At 45.4% G+C, this 15,752-nt stretch overlaps 1 protein-coding gene across 1 annotated transcript; it reads left to right on the top strand.

Moving 5' to 3' along the window:
* The first annotated feature begins 7,588 nt into the window (after positions 1 to 7,588).
* On the top strand, positions 7,589 to 15,685 carry LOC112555259 (retinal homeobox protein Rx-like). Its single transcript, XM_025223578.1, has 6 exons — positions 7,589 to 7,925; positions 8,525 to 8,633; positions 9,712 to 9,835; positions 13,092 to 13,167; positions 13,529 to 13,648; positions 13,873 to 15,685. The coding sequence occupies exons 2-6, from the start codon at positions 8,539 to 8,541 to the stop codon at positions 14,346 to 14,348; spliced, it is 891 nt and encodes a 296-aa protein (XP_025079363.1). The 5' UTR covers positions 7,589 to 7,925; positions 8,525 to 8,538; the 3' UTR covers positions 14,349 to 15,685.
* The last annotated feature ends 67 nt before the right edge of the window (positions 15,686 to 15,752 follow it).

The raw sequence follows: 15,752 nt of genomic DNA, 5'->3' as shown, positions 1-15,752 counted from the left end.
CATGTGTGCGTTTGAGTGAGTGAGTGAGTGAGCGATCGAGTGAGTGAGTGAGCGAGTGAGTGGGTGAGAGAGAGTGGGTGAGAGTGGGTGAGTGAGACCAGGCCATTGATTATCACTGGTCGTTGATAAGCGGTCGGGATGTCTGGTGATCAACGCAATACCTTCAAATGTGTGCAAAGCACACACACGCACATACAGAGACACAAATACACAGCGTACATACACCAACCCACACACAGAAATACAAACAGTACACATACACCTATACACCCACACACACATACAGAAAGAGAGAAGCACACAGAGCGCGCGCTCGTATACATGCACGCACATGCACGTGCACACATGCACGCTATACATGCTGTCGGACACACACACACAGAGTTGTAGAAGCTTTGATAACGGAAGCTATCGGTGCCGGTGACCGAGACACCAGACGTTCTCGGTACAAAGAAGGAGGCACACACAACCCAGTGTCGCCCATCACCATCAATTATCGGACATCACCATCAATTATCGGACATCACCATCAATTATCGGACATCAGAAGCTGAGCTCCCAGTGCACGACAGTACTTCACATAAAAACTACTCAATCTTCACATCCTCTGCGACTTTTTGTCCTTATAGCTACAGCCTGTTTCTATTAGAGCAGCATCTTTTTTTTAAATATTTAAAGTATAAAAACCGCGTGCAGAAGATTGCAGTCCAAGGGAAAGTAACTCGAAAACACTAATACAGCGTCGCTGACACATTTGTCTCCCTTTACTGCACTTCCCCATCATCAGCGAGCCAGACGACCAGAAACTCGGAGCCCAGCAGCATTTCAGTGCAACAGATAAAAAATACTAAAACAAAATACCGATTCAACTCAGGATGAAAGAAATAAAAGAAGGTAAAATTCAAAAATATGTAAATAAGTGACTTATTACTGTCATTAAGATGGCGCTGTAGAGTTGATGACTCCTACACATTGCTGTACCGCGTGTTTATGAGCAGCAAACTCACTGAAAATAAACAGTGGTGGGATAGCAGACTTGCGGACAATTGTGATTACTGATGTGCTGTCACACGTCAACATTAAAGAGTCACAGAATAGTTGTAAAAAAATCATATTTTAAAACTCGACACAACAACAAAAAAAAAAAAAAGACTGAGGAGAGAGAGGAGACTACGAAAGGATGGACTGACTGAAAAGCAGAAGGGGGGAAAAACATTACAGAAATACATCCTCAGTATGCAGCCTACGAAGCGGTGTTATTATTGCGGAATTCCGATTACACAACAAGTGAAGAGCAGACTAAAATGGGGCATTCGTTCTCCCTTTAATGAGGTCCAAATTGCACCTGATGGCATTCAATTGTTTTGTCCCGGACTCCGTGATCTGCCATTTGCTGTGTGTAACCACGAATTGTGATCTTCCAGTAATTAGAGACATTTACGCGTCCGAGCAACCGAATTATGTAATTACCTTGGCTGGTCACGCGCATCTGCACGTGCTGTCCCGACTGACTGACGTCTCGACGTTGGAAAGTAAGTGGAATGAATGCATCAGTGGACAACAAAAAAGTAGAAAAGTAGAAAAGTAAACAAATGCTGGGCTACGTGATGAAATGGGCTTGTCCCTGCCTTTAATTAATTGTTTGTTTTATTCTTTACCTCAGATATTGGCAATTACCTCGTGCAAAAGCCCTTGTCTCGATTTTACACACCAAAGAAATTATTGGCATGGCGGTTTGGTTACACTGCCATAAAAGCTCTCCATTTTTGTTTTACTTCTATGCTTTCTTTTATTTTCTGCTATGTTGTCTTCTCGACCTCCTGCTTATTATCCTTTTCTTATTCAACTATTTAGAATATTTCTTCTTTCCGCTTCTCGATCGTTTTTCCTGCTGAGGAAAGGAGGAACAGCAATAAAGATGGGATAGGAGGACAGGAGGATAGTCAACACTGGTTAGAGAGGGCTGAACAAATAACTTTGGGCGGTTCTTTGTACAATCATGGCATAACCAGGATACAGCCTGAGTACATTACTCATCAGTACTGACTGTGAGTATTTATTTGTATTTATTAGTCAACACAACCTGAGCTCGAAATGCATGTCACAAGCGGGTATTTATCAGCGCGCTCTTCCTGCCGCTGGTGGAAATCTTCAGTATGGAAGGAATGGAAGTCTGTGGGCTGTGGAGGGTGTGGAGCTGCTCATATCACACGGTGAGAGATAACTTTGATAATTTCATTGCCCTGAGTATGTCTGCCCTTCGTGTGTCTCCTGAACAAACATTGAACAGTGTGAACAGGGCTTACCCTGCCAGCGCTGACCTCATCACCGGATTCCATCCACTTCCATGCGGGTGGCACGTGACCCCAGGGTTCATGGCGACAGAGAAGTCGTGCATGGAGGATGCTCAAATGGGAGGGGAGAGAACTAGAAGTGCCTGGACAACGTGTCTGCTTGTTAACGGCCATCTCACCTGAGACGACTCGACCACTGTTGTGAAAAAGCCTGTATACTAGGATTGATGATTTACAGCCAAGATTGTGCAACTAAGTTGTTACTTATACAATTAGGAGTCGACCAAGAGACAAACTCGACCATGGCTGACCACAACTTGATCACCACTTTCAGGAAACACTTACCCTAGCATTTCACAGCTTGCTGTGTCAACGAGGGGGGGGGATTTGGTGTTTTACGCCGTGTCAGCAACTGAGGCTACATCACGGCAAGCAGCCAGCCCTGTAAACAGATGCCACGTGCAGAGAAAGAACAGCGTGCCCGAGACGAGAAATGAACTCTGGGCAGCCAACCTTCACTGTATTGGTGACAGGCGCTAACCGTTGCGCCACCGGACCGCTCCCCCCACCCCCCCCCTGGCTCAAACACTCGCCCAGCGATGATTCAGCATGAACTTTTCCTCCCATTACACTCTAGCGTGACCTTTGGCACTCTGGTCTTGTCATGCTAGAAATGATGAACCTATCATGACCCATGCACCTCCATTCTTGATCATGTAGCCTGCAATGCAATGTGGGATCCTTAATGTCCACTTGTCTGACATGTGAACTTGTCGAAAGTTGCAAGCAGAAGATGGTGCTTGCCTGGTTACTGTCAGACTTCAGGTCTCATCTGGGTAGCTACAATGGCTTGGGTGGGGGAGAGCCTGGTGCTTCCTGCGTTCTACAACGAAGCAAAACTGTTAGTTTAAAGCTCGTTCGGCCATGCGTCCTCCCACTAGAAACGACAACCTTAATTTTGAGGGCAGATGTTATTTAATGGTTTGGCAAAAAAACAAAACAAAAAAAAAACAACAAAAAAACAAAAACAACAAACAAACAAACAAACAAACAAGCAAACGATGACTTCCTTCTTCTGTGCCCTAGGTATGATGAACCCCTTACGTTCATAGCCTAATCACCCTAGAATACTCTTTACCTTTAACCTCAGGTAAGTGCTTGCTGTGTATTAGATGTCGATGCTGTCTTCCATCCCAGTGCTGATTCTCTTGCCACTAAATACCAGCGCTGATCTTCTCGTCATTAAATAGTTCCTCAAAGTTATCGTTGAGTCAAATGCCTGATTCATTCTCTCTCTCTCTCTTTGAGACTAAACGAAAGGAAAACAAAACTGAGCGTTCCTCAAACTTACTGATTCTGTGACAATAGGAAACAAATTGTTTCACTCGAAGCTGCAAAGAAAAAGTTTGCGAAGCTTGTAACAATGTTAACAGAATAGAACCACCCGATCCTCTCCTTCAAACGTTTCCTCCAAAGTCAAGTACCCTCCGACTTTTGTTCTCGCCAGGCACTTGCCATCCACCGATGATTGTCGACGAAATAAAATTTAATCATCCGTTTGTTTTCGGGTCCCGCATGCAGCCATTAAGAGCGACAGCGACAGTCTCACCTTTGACCTTCAACATCATTGGTCGTTGGTGGCCGCCGTCCACAACCCGCAGCACGCGACACGCGCGCAAACACAAGGCTAGCAGCGCGCACGCGCACTTGAGCGCTTAATTGAGTTACCGGCGCGTCTACACCCGCCACTTGACGATAAGGCAGAGGAAAAGAGAGGACAGACGCCAGGGGCCGGGCGATGGGGAGGCAACTGCTGTAAAGGGCAGCGTGCAGCAGGTATGAACAGGGTCACAACATCCGCCATGGCAGGGGAGGTCACAGGGCATGCAGGTGGCGTGGCGTCCCCCTCCCTTGGCCATCTGAGGGCCGCACAAGCGTGGTGGTCATTTATCGCCCTGTCGTCGCCTCTGTCTGCGATAATGCAGTCGTCCGACGGTCGACTCTTGTTCCTCACTCTTTGCTATCTCAGCCCCCCCCCACCTCACCCCACCCCACCCTTGTCCAGCACGCAGCTGCCCACCCCACGATGGCCACCCGGTCAACAAGTCTTGTCCATCCATCTTCCCTTTCAGCCTTACAAAGCACCCGTCACTTGCTGTGCCTGGCCACAGCCACCCGGTGGTGTGTCATTACTGTGGCGATGTGAGTGAGACCTGTTCAAACAGCGGCTGTAATTATTGTTTGCGGACTGTGGTCAGCGCCAGCCTCTCACACAACCAGTTATTCACCTGCCATGTTACCGGTCCGGAATTTAAAAACCAGTGGCAGACATTGCAACTGCTGATATTAATTAGCATACGACAGGAGTATTTATCGCCAGTATAAACCTCATGTTTGGTGAGCGCAACCACAGCAACGGTTACTGATGGCGATGGCCGGCCGGTCCCCAGGCAGTAATTGCTCTTTATTAACTCTGGCATAGTAATGTCCCTAACTGCTCCTTGATGTAACGGTCAGGGGCACTGGCAGTGTGTGGACAAGCAGACGTTTGGCACTGCAGGCGTGAAAATGGAGGTCACCGGAGAGACAGATTCCGAAAATGATCATCGGCGGTCGCCAAGAGATAATTATGTAACTGCCGCCAAGAGGTGGACAAACACTTGTACCCACTAAACACGCAGTCAAACACGAGCATAAACGGTCATGCTAACACTGGGTGAATATGCTCTTTATGCCTTCTTCCTCCTCTCTCTTTCTCTCTCTCTCTCCCTCCCTCTCTCTGAGAGATTCAAGTGTGAGCATCACACACACACACACTCCTTACTTTTCTGACCATTAAGTTTCCTTTGCTCTCTTTGAGTACTCGCTCGTTTTCCAGAGCAGCATGGGCTGTAGTTAGCACAGACTGGTGTCAGACAATCACACACACACTAGTTAGCATAGACTGGTGGTGTCAGACAATCACACACACTAGTTAGCACAGGTGTCAGACCCTCCGACACACCAGAAGAGAATCCGACACACCAGTTCTCATCAAACAATGTGCTTCTGATTGTACCTTCCAGAATCATAACTCTATTCACTCGGGTAGATTTTCATAGTTTTATTACCCTCGGAGTTGGGGACTAAACTTTAAAGGGAACATTAAACATAATTTAAATAATGATAAACAATAATCCGTTTCACTTGTGTATTAAGTGTGTCAGAAGTGCGGCCAAGACCAAGAGGACCGAATATTTCACAGTTTGCCAGTAAATAGTTCGATGATACAAACAAAGCATTGGATTGCGGAGTCCAAGCTCAGGTAGGGGTCTGTAGAAGTTGTCCCTGTATTTACATGTGGAATGTAGCTACAGCAAAAGTAACGACTAAACCTCCACCAACAATCGCAACAACGGTGTCCGACCCTCCGCCTCGTACCGGGGACAACGACAGCGATTGCGTGAAACACAGAATTGGACATTATCCAACCCTCCGAGAATTAAGTGATTAGGGCAATTGTGTTTATTGCTACTCCACCACCTCCCCCTCCATCTCCTCATCGTCCTCTTGGTCGTTGGCTGGCTCGCCGCTGCTCCTCAGCGCCACTGGCAATGGCGGCAAGGGAAGAATTACACACTCTCTGTATCAATTAAGTGCATTAGCCACTTGCTTGTATCTGCAAGTTCCACCGTTTAGCCTGATAACACCACAAGGGTGGGGGTACCGTCCTTGACGCTGACAGAGACGGTTGTTCGCCGTTAGAGGGCGATGTTTGGGTGTTGTGTTCGCCAGCGGCAAAGATGAAAGTGATGTGGCAAGTGACGACTAACTAATAAAAAACACAGTAATTTATTTCAATAACACGTTTGCTAAAACATCAACCTAAACAATAAAGAAACTTGTGTTTAAACAAAATAAAAACAATAAATTAGAACTGTGCACTTTTCGTCTACTACCTCCAAGCTATTTAAGTGTAAAGGCTCCCCCTAGGGCCAACTGCTACCTGATGAGTGAGCTTAATTCACTAGAAGGTACGAATTTGTCGAACCTTCGCGAAAACTCAGTTCCTTTCACGAATCAACTAACCCTGTCTTATTCTTATCTGGGTTTTGAAAAGAAGTCAAAAACATTTCCCGCAATGCAAGAGACGCAGGCCTCGCTGATTGGACAAAGCTGTGTTCACGTGATGTCTGGTGAGATGCAGCTGTCGGTGATGGCGGGTCAGGTCAGGTCTGGACAGCGGGAAAACATTGTGAGGAGCCTGGGCCTCTGATACACGAAGGTCTTCTAGCACAGCTTGAACTTGAACTGAAGCAAACATACGACTGATGCTCTCCTGGCCTCAGGTTGACAAACATGGCTGCCCCTCGTGACGTAACATGCAAGGGAGGTAACTTGTAGACCTCGTGTTCACTCCCTTCACACTACTCTCACCACTGAGCATTCACATGAACTCTCCTGTCAAAGACACTCACGGGTGCTCAAGCACATCGTCGTCGTCATCTAGAATCATCCACCCGCTTTCATTGCTACAAATCATTACTAAAACATCTTCGCTTGTGACACAGTTGTGACACCCACCTTGACAGTGAATAAGATCACATTCTTGTCTCTGATAATCACATCACACGTATATTAAGTTTTAATAAAGGATTTAGTCAATGACATTTACCTCTATATATGTGTGTGTGTATAAACCACACGATTTACAATATTGATTATACATATGTAAACTGTAATGCTTACTGTAAATCGTATTTGTTACTAGAGTACCCCAAACATAAATGTCGGCTGAGATTTTCGTATTTTCTCCATTTGTATAATTAATTTTAAAATCTCCCGCCAGTTCCTGGGAAATATTTCAGCCTTTGACCACATTTGTGTCAGCTTGCACTTGAGTTAAAAGAGTCTAGAGTCCAGGTGGTAGAAAAAAGTTAGTTGGTTGATTGGTTAATTAGTTATTTAGTTGGTTGGTTGGTTGGTTGGTTGGTTGGTTTGTTAGTAGGTTTGTTGGTTGGTTAGTTAGTTGCTATTGGCTGAGTTCAGAAGTGCGGTCCAACAGGAGGATGCAGGCTTTCCATGGCGACTTTCCGATGCAAACACAGTCCCTGAAGTTAGCAGCTAATGGTAGTATTACCATCATCATCATCATCGTGCCAACAATAGAGGCTGATAGTCCTTTGTTGAGGGTTAACCCCTTCGTCACCCTCGGCGCGTAACTCTGCGAGCCAGAGATCAGCGGGGGTGGGGGTTGGGGAGGGGTGGTGGTGAGGGTGGAGGAGGAATAGTGACGGGAGTGGCTAGGGTAGTGGGGGTGGGGTGGGGTGTGGATTAATGGAGGAGCAGCAAAGCATCGTTTATAAAATTATTGAATCAGGGAGACTGGCGACAGTTGCATGCGAGTGCTCGCGCCGAGGCAGACGCCGCCATCAGGGACCGTTGGTGTTGCGGTGACGCCCTGCCCACAGTTCGGGTTCTTAGTGAGGGTGAGGTGTCGTCTGCTCCAGCCTGTCGTCTAGCCGTGACGTCAGCAACGACGGACAACGACGGTCGTCTACCCTCCATCAAACATCGCATCTTCAGTCCATCAGCTGTCGCACCTGCTGCATCTGCTGCACGACGGAGGACAAGCACGTGCCGTGCCGAGAGGTAATGTTGACGTGGCCTACTTTCTGTACTTACATCGCGTGAGTGTCAAGTGTGAATGAGTTGTATAAGTATGGCGGCCAGGTATCTGGGGTCCTCTACAACAGTCTGTAAGTGTTTGATGCTGTCATTATATCAGATTTTTGATGTGATTGTAAAACGTGTCGCACGTGCTTTCTCGTCACAGTCTTAGTCACAAAATAACAGGGCTCTACAGTCTACAGGGTTCTTTTCCTAATTATTTATCACGCGTAAGAACGGAATGTCTTATGAGTAGAAAAGAGAAAAAAAAGATTTGTGTGGAGAGAATAAGTGTTCAGTTACACTGCTGTTGGAGATGACGACTGGTGACATAAGAATCGGTAGAAATTGGAAGTACAAAAGTGTAGAGAGTTTGCTAGCAATTAGTCAAGTAGTAAACATGAACACTAGCACATATTATATCTTAGCTTTTTGTGTTTGTTAGTTTTCTGTAGTATGTTGGTTCGCTTGTTTCTTTGTTTATTTACTTATTTTAGCTCACACGTGGGGAAGTGATATTATTATTTCATTATCTCATAAGCGACGCGTACAATTAAGGAAATCTTTTGTGGTCTTTTTAGAATCTTGACTAAAGATGGCCTTCGTCACAACGCCGGAAGTGACGTCGTGTTCACCTGATACTCACCTGGAACGAACACAAATCAGGGGAGCTAAGCGACCTAGAAACAGGTACTGTTGAGTTGTTTGCAGGATAACACATAAACAAAGTACTGCCGACATTTCCAAGAAAAAATCTCATGTGCTCGCGAAGTGTCAAAATAAAATGAGCTGATGGCAAAATGTCTTAAAACTCAAAAGTTTTACGGAATGTTCACGCTAGAAACAAGGGGAGGGAAACATGTAAGAAACAAGTTACTCGATTATTGTTGAAGTAACAGTAACTGACTAAATCTTTACACAAACAAGTGCTGAATACGTCGTGGGGTCAGGGAAAGTGATTGTGGGGGTGAGACAGAGATTGCTAGTCCTGTGACCTGTCCCTCCATTTCAATCTGAAATATCCACAGGACTGATGACCTACCGTGACGTCACAGCATGAACGCCAGAAGGAAAATCGCATCTTACACATGAACATGAAACTCCAGTGTAATCACACCCATGTGAACACAGGCATTAGAACATGAACATACACTCACACACGCAGGCACTGACAATGACAATGACAATAACAATGACAATGACAGTGACAATACAATGACAATGACAATGACAATGACAGTGACAATGACAATAACAATGACAATAACAGTGACAATAACAATAACAATGACAATGACAATGACAATGACAGACAATAACAATAACAATGACAATAACAGTGACAATAGCTGCTTTATCTATGTAGACATATGTCACGTGCTCAACAGAAGGCTTCACAAGGGAAGAATAAATAACAAATACAATACACAGAGTACATGAAGGTACAAAGGATTATATACACGACTTTATCTACTCTCACCCTCCCTTGATGGACGATCATGACTGGCAGCATGCTCTAGCGCCTGTTCAAACATAGAATGGACCAGGGTACCAGTGTCGTGGGGTACCAGTGTCTTGTGACAGTCAGGGTAAACTAAGGTAAACTATAACCCTTACTCTGGAGCTAACGATGGTGAATTGAAGTTCAAATTGTGGCTGAGGATGTTTTGAATAAATTTATGATTACTGACGTGTTGCTCTGTTCCTTGCACGTAGTTATTTATTCGGCACTTGACATGGCACACTGTACCCCATTGTATATTTGTAGAACAACCTTCAGTCCCTACCAACTGGAGGAAATGGAAAAGGCATTCAGAAAAGCCCCTTACCCGGATGTGGTAACACGTGAGGAACTCGCTCAGCGATTGGCTCTTCATGAGTCACGTGTTCAGGTATGGATGTTACTTTACCTATTGCTTTATCTGTGAATGGTTTGAGAGAGAAAAAGAAACGAGTGAGTAAATATCTGTGGTGTATGAAACAGGGCGGCAGGGGGACAGCCGCCATCTCAAATTCTAAAAAAACATAGTGAGGAGGTAAAAATGTGAATACCGTTCTGTCATCATCAAGGAGTGCCTCCTACCCCCTCCCAAAGCTGAACATCCTCCTACGCCATTGGCTATAGTATTTCATACACATGAAAAAGACTGTCGAGCTCAACAGACAGACAGAAAGGCAGGCAGACAGACAGACAGACAGACAGACACAGACAGACAGACAGACAGACAGACAGACAGACAGACAGACAGACAGACAGACACTTTAACTCAAACAATTACAAATTTGGTATCGGCTGCTTGCTGTTTCGATGTGTATTCTAATCCGTAGATAAGCTGGCAGCAGTGGTCACGTGCTGTGTTACGACTTGATTGTCCAGCAGTCTGCACGCTGCTTGTTGATACAAGGACTACGTCACTAGAGTAGTCAGCGCTGTTAACAAATAGTCTAGATTTTTAGCATAGATGGGCTCCGGTATGTCATAAAAAGTAGTAAACAGTATTAACCAGACATTTGATAAAACTGTGCACATGTGGAGATGTTCTATGCATTGTCTGTCTAATTTTCACTAATTACCCCTCGTTACGGCTCATTAAGGTCTTTGGCATGCGCGCAAAGGGAAGTAACTGGTGCTCGCCGTTTTGTGCAAATGTCGGAGGATGGGGCGATACCCTGCTAATAGCCACAATTACAATGCCTGCAGCATGATATCACAGCTTTGTCAGTCGCTTCCAGCCCTCGTCCAGCTTTTATTTGGCTCCTGTGTCTGGCATGGACAAAGATAATAAAAAATGATGGCGGTGCCAAACGCTGATGGTCAACACCGTGACTGCGATAACAAGTCGCTGTGAATTCCTCCCTCATTCTGGTAAAACTTGAGAGATTTTATCTAAAGTCGACAATAAGACATGTGAAGGTTTGAGTGTAGATGAGTTATAAGCTGGAGGTAAGTTATTCTTCATGTTTAAACCATCCTAAGTGGAGACAAAAGCCCTAAATGTGGACCCCCCCCCAACCCCAAAAACATTTTGAAACATTTCTATCTCTCAGAGGACGTTAGCGGTCTGTTGATCTTATGTTGTACTGAGCACCTCTCTCTCTCTTGTCTGCTCGTCTGTGTGTGTGTGGTCTCTTTTTTTCTCTTTCTCTCTGTCAATCTGTTGTTTCGATTGCGAGAGCATGAGTACAGACTGAGCCGAGGTAGACTACATCAACACGTGGGAAATCTCGACAGCATGAAAATACTGTAGATAGATAGATATACACACAGTCAAACATGTTCATGCTTCACAAAGCCTCAGTGCAAGCGTGGCTGGGGGCTGGGGGCCGGGGGCCACTTCAAAGCCAAACGCGTTTGAGTCTGACCCCGACCAGACCCCGCGTGAGTCACGAGCTGTTTGAGGGAGCATCTGCAATTTCCCTCCTGAGTTAGACGCCCCGACTAAACGAGAGGGGAGTGAACTTATGTGATCCCTAGCCGCTATGTTTTCAATATCTGTTGAACATTTTAAACAAAGCTGATATTGGTAATTGCTTATTCCCTCCCCACCTTCCCCCGCACACTCCTCCCCCCGTGCACGTGACAGATTTAGTTTGAAGATATTTCTTGGACATTTTGAGACATTTTCTTTCATACAGACTTCCTGACTACTGATTAATTTTGATGTTTGACATAATCTTCTTGTAGGCCTTCATTTCTATTTTTTTCTTTTTCCGTTTCATATTTCAGGTGTTTGTGTGTGTGTTAGTGAGTGTGTGTGTGTGTGTTTGTGTGTGTGTGTGTGTGTGTGTGTGTGTAAAGGTTACAGAAAGCAGATGTAATTAATCTCCATATCCTGAGCGACATAATTACATATTAATCACTGTGGTGTAACTATTATCAAACAGGATGTAAACACAGCAGGAGGTACTGGCCGTCTGAGTATTTGTCAGTGAACGCTCAGCCAGCTGCTTACTGAGAAAATGTTTGTCACAAGAGGACAGAGAGTGTTCACATCCCATTTCCCGCTCTCTGTTTTCTGAGACTGACAGACCTGACCTCAGTGCTATAAATAACCTAATTTTCTGAGTCCTGCTACCTGCTCCTCCCCAACTACCCTCACACTCTACCCTGGTGGTGAGGAAGGAGCATGTTGCTACTGGTTACCAGGTTACGATACTGAGCGTTCACATGGTCAGAGCGACAAGTGTTCACAGGTGACACGTGCATCAGGAGCATGTTGTTCACAAGAGACTTACATCAGAGTGATGTCCCTTGCCTGACTACCTCTCCCTCACTTTTTATATTTGTCCCTTCATCTGCGTGAAGCGTTGTGTTTAGTGTCCATCAGCTCATCTCTTGCGACATCCGCTGCCTTCCTGGACAGACTTCTGTCTGCGCCATCTTGTCATGACGTAGATGTGACATTGTTTGTACTGTCACATCAGCGCCATCTTGTCATGACGTAGATGTGAGATTGTTTGTACTGTCTCATCAGCGCCATCTTGTCATGACGTAGATGTGACATTGTTTGTACTGTCACATCAGCGCCATCTTGTCATGACGTAGATGTGACATTGTTTGTACTGTCACATCAGCGCCATCTTGTCATGACGTAGATGTGACATTGTGTATCTGTATGTCGACTTCAACCTCTGATCACCAGCTGTCGTATACACTCCATGCTCTGCTGGAGGTGTGACAGCGAGCTTTGTGTGAGTACACACCTGTCTGTAATGACGACATCAGGTATCTACAGGAAGCTCAGTGAACCATGTCGCTCACACTCACCTGTCTGCTGCTGAATGTGTGTTTGAGGTCTTTGTTCTGACTACTGTACTTATGTCTTATGTCTCCACTTACATAACTTAGAAGAGGTCATGGTGCAGTGTGACAGTGTGACCTGTGTCCTGTGTGACTGTGACCTGTGTGACCTGTGTCTATCAGCTACAGACTGTGACAGGCGAAGGTCACAAGTATACAGTCATGCTACAACTGTTTTTGAGACCACCATCTATTCTTATGTTTGTGTGATTGTCTGTTTAGTAGCGCGCTTAAAGCAGACTTATTATTATTATCATTTTATCATAACCTCATCTTCCAAACTAAGCAAAAAAATCATATTACTGTGAATAATTTTGCTGAATAATTATATCTTCATATTCTTGCAGGTCTGGTTTCAAAACAGACGAGCGAAATGGAGAAAGGGCCTAGCACCTAAAGTCGAGGTCCTTCCTGCTTCCGACAGTAAGTGTATACACAAACACAAACACACAAACACAAACACACACACACAAACACACACACGCAAACACACACACACAAACACACACACGCACACACACACACACACACAAACACACACACAAATACACAAACACAAGAGCCTCGTGGTTCACATCTCGAGTGACGCACAGGACTTTCTGTCTCTCTCACTGAAACAAAGAATAAACACCATGGACAGAAGAACTGCATTTCTCTCAAACCGTTCGTGTGAGTGTTTGCGTGTATTGAGTTGAATGTTTGTGCGCATGCGTGCGTGTGTGAGAGAAAGAGAGAGCGAGAGAAGTCGACAACGAATGATGCTAGCTCCATATTTTTTATTCAGCTCCTCAGCAGAAGACAGACGCCAACGTCATCAGGCGAGGTTCCAATGCGCATGCGCTGCAGGTGATTTCCGCTATGCATAACACCCTCGCAGACATCACAAGTCACAGGTCTCGCCCAGGTAAATTAACAACTGAACTAATTATTGCAGTCTCTTAATGACTGACAACTCTTTAGTTTTGGTTTTTTACTAGTTTGTATTTTTTTGTTTTTTATCTTTCGTTTTTCTCTCTCTCTCTTTCTCTTGCCATTAGTTAATTTTTTTTATTTAGTTTTGTTTTGAAAGCTAGATACTAGTCCGCTTTTTAAAATTAACATTTAACGTTTATTTTAATTGTCTTCCAGTATTTTCAGATGTCGACAGAAGGAGTCCATTTTTATCCTCATTTACCGCCTTCCCAATGCCTCCTCACCAGACGAGAGTCGTCAGCCCAACGAGGGATAACTCGTGCTTCTCATCCCCCGCAATTCGTCCTCTTCCGCAGTGGCCTCCCCTGTCGCCGAGTTACCTCTGGTGCCAGGCAGGCTTCCTTCCCGGCATTACCGCTCGTCTCCCCTGGAGTGCTCGCTGTCCCTGTGTAACCCTCTCAACCTTCGCGAGCAGGCCATGTCATTGGCAGGGGGAGCCACTCACTTCGACATGGTGCGCGAGGGAGACGGCAAGCTGCTGGACGACAAGCACGCCGCCATGTATGACGTCACCGTCTGCGAGGCGGCGCCCTCCTTCAGGGAGCGGTTCACCGATACCAGACTGCGCTGCGCCAAGATGTCGGCCTTGGCGTCGAGCTTTTCTGACATCCGGGACTCGCAAGTCGGCTTGAACATGGCGGAGCCTGTCTTCAGCCGGGATCTTCACGACTACGTCACCTCGTCGAAAGGTGACGTCACTGATTGCGTAGCCGATGACGATGAAATCATCAATGTGTGCGACGTTGTTGCACCTTCCTGATTCGCCCTGGCACGTCACACGCAGGTGCAACAAATTGTGCGACAATCTACCTGTCTCACCTTTCCTGCCCGCTAAACATTCTTGTCTGCTGTCAAGATGAAGCGAGAAGTCACGAGATTTTTCTGGGGTCTGCAAAAGTAGTTTTAGACAGGGCGGGGAGGTTACCGAGCTCGTCAGTCTTGACTAAAATACTGTTATCCTTCTGTTAGCCTCACAGGGCATGGCGAGCAAGCTCCGTGTATCCACTCAACTCTTAATTATCAATTTCTAGAGGAGCGGGATGTCAATATGCAACAAACTGCTCGTACACAACTCATGCAAACCTTCAGACATATCGCAACCTTTAGTATTTCTGGGTGTGCTAGGGGGGAGGTTAGTTGTTGTAGGTGAACATGATTAGCTGTCAATGTTTAGCCCTCCACTTGTACAGCTCACACACAAATCTCAGATGACCTTTCTTTAGGCGTACATCCGGCTCTTGAACTTGCATCACTAGACTGAACAAACAAACAAACACACACACAGACACACACACAGACACACAGACACACACACACACACACACACACACACACACACACACACACACACACACACACACACAGACACACACACACACACACACATTTTACAATTGTTTAATTCGCGTTAACAGCTGTAACTCACAACATTAGAGGGAAAAAAAAAGCCTGACCACGGAAACTAAGGAAACTAAAGTGTAATGAACACAACAGACCCAGTAATGAACAGTGACAGTAATGAACAGTGTCAGCAATGAACAGTGTCAGTAATGAACAGTGACAGCAATGAACAGTGTCAGGAATGAACAGTGTCAGTAATGAACAGTGACAGCAATGAACGGTGTCAGGAATGAACAGTGTCAGCAATGAACAGTGTCCGCTGACAGTAATGAACAGTGTCAGCAATGAACAGTGTCAGTAATGAACAGTGACAGCAATGAACAGTGTCAGGAATGAACAGTGTCAGCAATGAACAGTGTCCGCTGACAGTAATGAACAGTGTCGGTAATGAACAGTGTCAGTAATGAACAGTGTCAGCTGACAGTGACAGTAATGAACAGTGACATCAATGAACAGTGACAGCTGACAGCGATTACTTGTTACAGTTGCTCGCATGGCGGACACACCACCTTCACTTGTATTGTTTTGTACCTGCCAAACACCTAATAAATTTGCGCGGCATCTTTTCTCTACTGTCTCATGTTTTGATGATGGGGTGATACAAAAATGGAAGAAAGGGGGAATACACAAAAGAG

The sequence above is a fragment of the Pomacea canaliculata genome, linkage group LG14 (assembly GCF_003073045.1).
Source record: "Pomacea canaliculata isolate SZHN2017 linkage group LG14, ASM307304v1, whole genome shotgun sequence".
NCBI classification, from domain to species: domain Eukaryota; kingdom Metazoa; phylum Mollusca; class Gastropoda; order Architaenioglossa; family Ampullariidae; genus Pomacea; species Pomacea canaliculata.
This window is presented reverse-complemented; position numbering and strand designations above follow the sequence as displayed.